This window comes from Gavia stellata, chromosome 6, assembly GCF_030936135.1.
Source record: "Gavia stellata isolate bGavSte3 chromosome 6, bGavSte3.hap2, whole genome shotgun sequence".
Lineage (NCBI taxonomy): Eukaryota > Metazoa > Chordata > Aves > Gaviiformes > Gaviidae > Gavia > Gavia stellata.
The window spans coordinates 12,378,274-12,382,620 of record NC_082599.1 but is presented as its reverse complement, the minus strand read 5'-3'; the positions used below and the strand labels follow the sequence as shown (position 1 = coordinate 12,382,620).

The 4,347-nt window shown below is 37.4% G+C and overlaps 1 protein-coding gene across 1 annotated transcript in view; it reads right to left on the bottom strand.

Moving 5' to 3' along the window:
• Positions 1 to 249: 249 nt before the first annotated feature.
• WDR37 (WD repeat domain 37) overlaps positions 250 to 4,347 on the bottom strand; it is a 39,809-nt gene continuing 35,711 nt past the window's right edge. The window contains exon 13 of the mRNA XM_059818417.1: positions 250 to 3,337. Coding sequence (XP_059674400.1) covers positions 3,206 to 3,337 — 132 coding nt within the window. The 3' untranslated portion in view covers positions 250 to 3,205. The remainder of the gene's footprint in view (positions 3,338 to 4,347) is intronic.

Below are 4,347 nucleotides of genomic sequence, written 5' to 3'. Positions count from 1 at the left end.
CAGAGGAACTGTGCCCATCATTGCCTTTTTTGAGTAGAAAAGAGTGGAAAGTAGCTAGGAAGATCCTGTGACTACTAACAAAGTGAAATACTAAGATTAACAGCAACCTTAATGCAACGCAGAAGAACAGCAACTTGCAAAAAAAAATTGTTGAATGTTTTAATGCATTTTGCATCATAATGCAGAGAAACATTTTACATCAAAAAACAAATTAGCAGAATAATAAAAAGTGGTTCCACATAACTTATAAATTCTTTTCCCAAAAAGGTGGTTTTCACAGATTTAGGCAACAAATAAGATGTTTCATTCCAGAACTTTCTGACTGTAAAGTATACACAAACTTTGTGAAAACTGATGTGCATTGCTTGAGAGAAAGACATAAAAGCTTGATTTTGCCCAGTGATGAGTTCTCTGTGAAATTCTGCACAATACTGAAACTGTAACTGCAACTCTCCTCCATTTTATGAAATGCTGGACATTGTTCAGTACTGAAAAACACTCTTTAAAACACTAAAAGCTATGAAATGTTTTCCATGTATTTAGTTACTGTAGTATTATTCACTAGCACTGCTCGTGTGTGATTTGCTTCACGGGGAACAGCAGCCTCAGCTTAACCTTCAGTACAGTATATAAAATTAAGCTAAGTGATAGTTAAGTGTTTAGCTGATTAAGTATTAGCCTGCTCATAAGAACACGGCTCTAGCACCTTGTTTGGTTCATTTTTTTTCCAAGTGGAAGTGTGTAATCATCCCATTCCTAGTGCCAGAGGATGATCCCTCTGGTGATATAAAAAGTTTGCAGCAATGATGATTAAACTGCACAGAGACTAGTGGTCCTGTATCACATATGTATTACAGAAGCTTAAAGAGACCATTTAGTTCAGCAGGACCAAAACCAGAGACCCTCTCCCCCACCTCAGGTAATAAAAGGATAGACATTGCTCAAGATACTACATGCAGGCCATGCTGGAGAAACTGCTTCTACTGACTGGAAAGACATTTTTCTCTTTTTTTAAGCAGCATCAACTTGTGTCAAGTTCTATCCATTGCCAACTAAATGAAAAAGTGTGTATTTTTTTTCTTGAAGATTAAAACCTGCAACCCAACATCAAATGGCTTTACCCAAGAGTTAAAAATCCAGGAAAAAAAAAAAGTTAAAATAAACTTTGACACTATCCTTTAACCCTTGTTAGAAGATTTAAAACTCTGCAGCTGCTTTCTCCAACCTCACTAGTTTTGGTATTTTAAGATTACTTCAGTACAATTCTGTATGTATCTTGTATCTAACAAAAAAAAAAACCACACAACAGAAAAAAAAGATATCAAACTGCTATAATGATCTGTACTATAAAGATACCACATACATTCTCCATTAAATACCTTGAGCTTCCTCAATGTTACGCTCCAAAATGATTTCTGGGACCCCAGTTTCCCTATAATTACTCAATGATGCATTTACCATCCCATCCCATCCCACTGCACTCCAATGCCATTATATGTTAGTTAACAGGAGAACCAGTTAACACATCTGCCTTAATGCCATTATAAACAGTGCTGTAGAGGATGTGAGCACAGCTATAACTTCACATAATTATGAAATAAAAAAGTTCCCAATACTCCTCTTATGCCAACCCACCATAAACTCCACGATTCCCATTGTAACAGTGCACCCTCAGCCTACCCTCACCCTTCGTCTTATACTGTGATATGTCAGACAGTTAGGGGCAGTATCTCCCTTTAGCTAAAAAGAAGCGTCTGCCTGAAGCAGCCTTTTTGTTCTTTCGAAGATGTCAGCTGCCACCTGCATGTACTTACACAATCAGCAGCTGTGGTGTAACACCCCACTGCCAGGGCAAAAAAGGCTAAGCACAGTGAGGAGCAAAACCAGAGTAACATCACTTGGGAGAAAGAAGGGAGACCTATGTTAATTACCCCCTTTTGGAACAGAACAGGGACTGCAGCAGCCCTTGCCATGGCTGAGAACAGAAAGGTGACAGATGATGCTTACTTATCGTATTGCTCCATTAGCTTTAAGTGTTAATTATCCTAAGGATCACATTTAGTATGATTGTCTTTCTTCTCATGTCAGAGATAGTACTTCAGCCAGAGACCAAAAGTGCTTTTTTCTAGGCTACAGAGAGATTCAATGCATCTTGACCAACATTCATTTTTGAGGTAGTACTCATTTACTTTGTATTGCTGGCTCAAAATAAAAATATGGGAAGTGAACACAATTAAAAGTATGCTCACTGTAGGTATATTAAAAAAAAAAAACCCACAACCAACAACAACCCCCAAAAATCCTATTTCCTTTCTGGGAAGACCACCAAAAAGAAGCAATCCTTCTTACAAAGGTCAGCTCACATTCACTGGTAAAGTCAAACTTTCATAAATGGTTTATAACAATAGCTATAAACTAAAGTGCTTCAAAATTTGCTTGGCTAGATTTCAGTGATTAGAATCATAATATTCTGGACCTTTGCTAGTATGAAATGCCATGAGATTTTAGAATCACTTTATATAAGCAGGGCAGAATGAATATTTTTCTTTTTCAAAAGAAAAAGCACAAAATGCATTTCAAATAAACCTGGCAGTCTATACCCACTACAAGTTGCTTGCGTTTTTCTTCTCAAATCTACTGTTTCTCCAGGAACTGGAATAAAAATGGCGTTGAAGTTGCACTATACTGCAGCACTAAAAAAAGTATTCCAAATCAGATGCAAACAGGAAAATGTTTACAATCATACAACTAGTGAAATTCACACTTCATTTCAAAGTTTTAGCCCTGCAGATTCTTTTTAACACAAGGCAGATATGTAGTCATGGAAAAATGTAACAGACTGCTATACACTCTCTACATTAATTACATAAGTTTCACATTTATGTCACAAATGTAATGCCCTACTGTGTATCTATTAAATGCTAAATAACTTATGAACATTTATGTGCTCTATGCAACAGTGAACATATTGACCAGTGGATGCCAAAATATAAAAGTTCATACACAAGACAAACTAATTTTAAAAAAAATCACATTTCCTGTACAATTCATGCAAACTGTGCACAATGTGGGTAACAAGGACAACATTTGCTAAAGTCTCCACTTAAGGAAGAGCTTTTACAGCAATAGCAGACCAGTATTCAGAGAAGTCTGCGAAAGTGTCGAAGTCCATGGCAACATAAAAAGCAAAAATTCTTCCAGCATTTCATTTTTCTTGTAACAAAGCAGGGATGTTGATGTTCCAGCCAATAGCCTGACGATCAAATCCACATGTGAAGAGGTTACATATTGGATGGTCCTCACTCCATGCTGAGCAGCATACCATTCTTCTGTGGCCCTGTGACAGTTCAGGAGAGAGCACTTGTTACTTACGATATATTTTGAAAGCTTCTGTCTCAGCAAGTTAGCGCGACTCAAAATGCAAACTTGCTAATGCTCACACTAGTTTTTACAAATGATAATCCTAAAGGTCATTGTTACTTTCATCTGCGAAGTAAAAATCTTTATAATGATGAGACTCCTTAGTACCAGCACCGGTCCATAATGACAGAAGCATACGAACAGGTACATCGAAACTTGAGTTTTCCAAGGTATGTTTGCTATCTAATCACATTTTATTTACAAAAACAAATCAAATAGCATTTTTGTTTATAAAAGCAATCTTAAAATACAGAACTACTTGCTGGCAGCTACTTTATTATAAACCTGCAAGATTAAGTGTCCATCACGTTCATAATTCAGAAAGGATAATACTACAGCAGGAAGAATGTCATACTGAGGAAAAGCAATGCCTTATCTATTCAAGTCCAATAGTAACAAAAATGCCCCAAGGAGGATTCTGACCAACATTTAGGTTTAAAAAAAAAAACAAAAAAACAAAAAACAATTTGCCATAATTTTAGCAGTGTCAGCCAGGAAGGAAAAAGGAAGGAAGGAAAGAAAAAGGAAGGAAGGAAGGAAGGAAGGAAGGAAGGAAGGAAAGAAAAAGGAAGGAAGGAAGGAAGGAAGGAAGGAAGGAAGGAAAGAAAAAGGAAGGAAGGAAGGAAGGAAGGAAGGAAGGAAGGAAGGAAGGAAGGAAGGAAGGAAGGAAAGAAAAAGGAAGGAAGGAAGGAAGGAAGGAAGGAAGGAAAGAAAAAGGAAGGAAGGAAGGAAGGAAGGAAGGAAGGAAAGAAAAAGGAAGGAAGGAAGGAAGGAAGGAAGGAAGGAAGGAAGGAAGGAAGGAAGGAAGGAAGGAAGGAAGGAAGGAAGGAAGGAAGGAAGGAAGGAAGGAAGGAAGGAAGGAAGGAAGGAAGGAAAAAGGAAGGAAGGAAGGAAGGAAGGAAGGAAAAAGGAAGGAAGGAAGGAAGA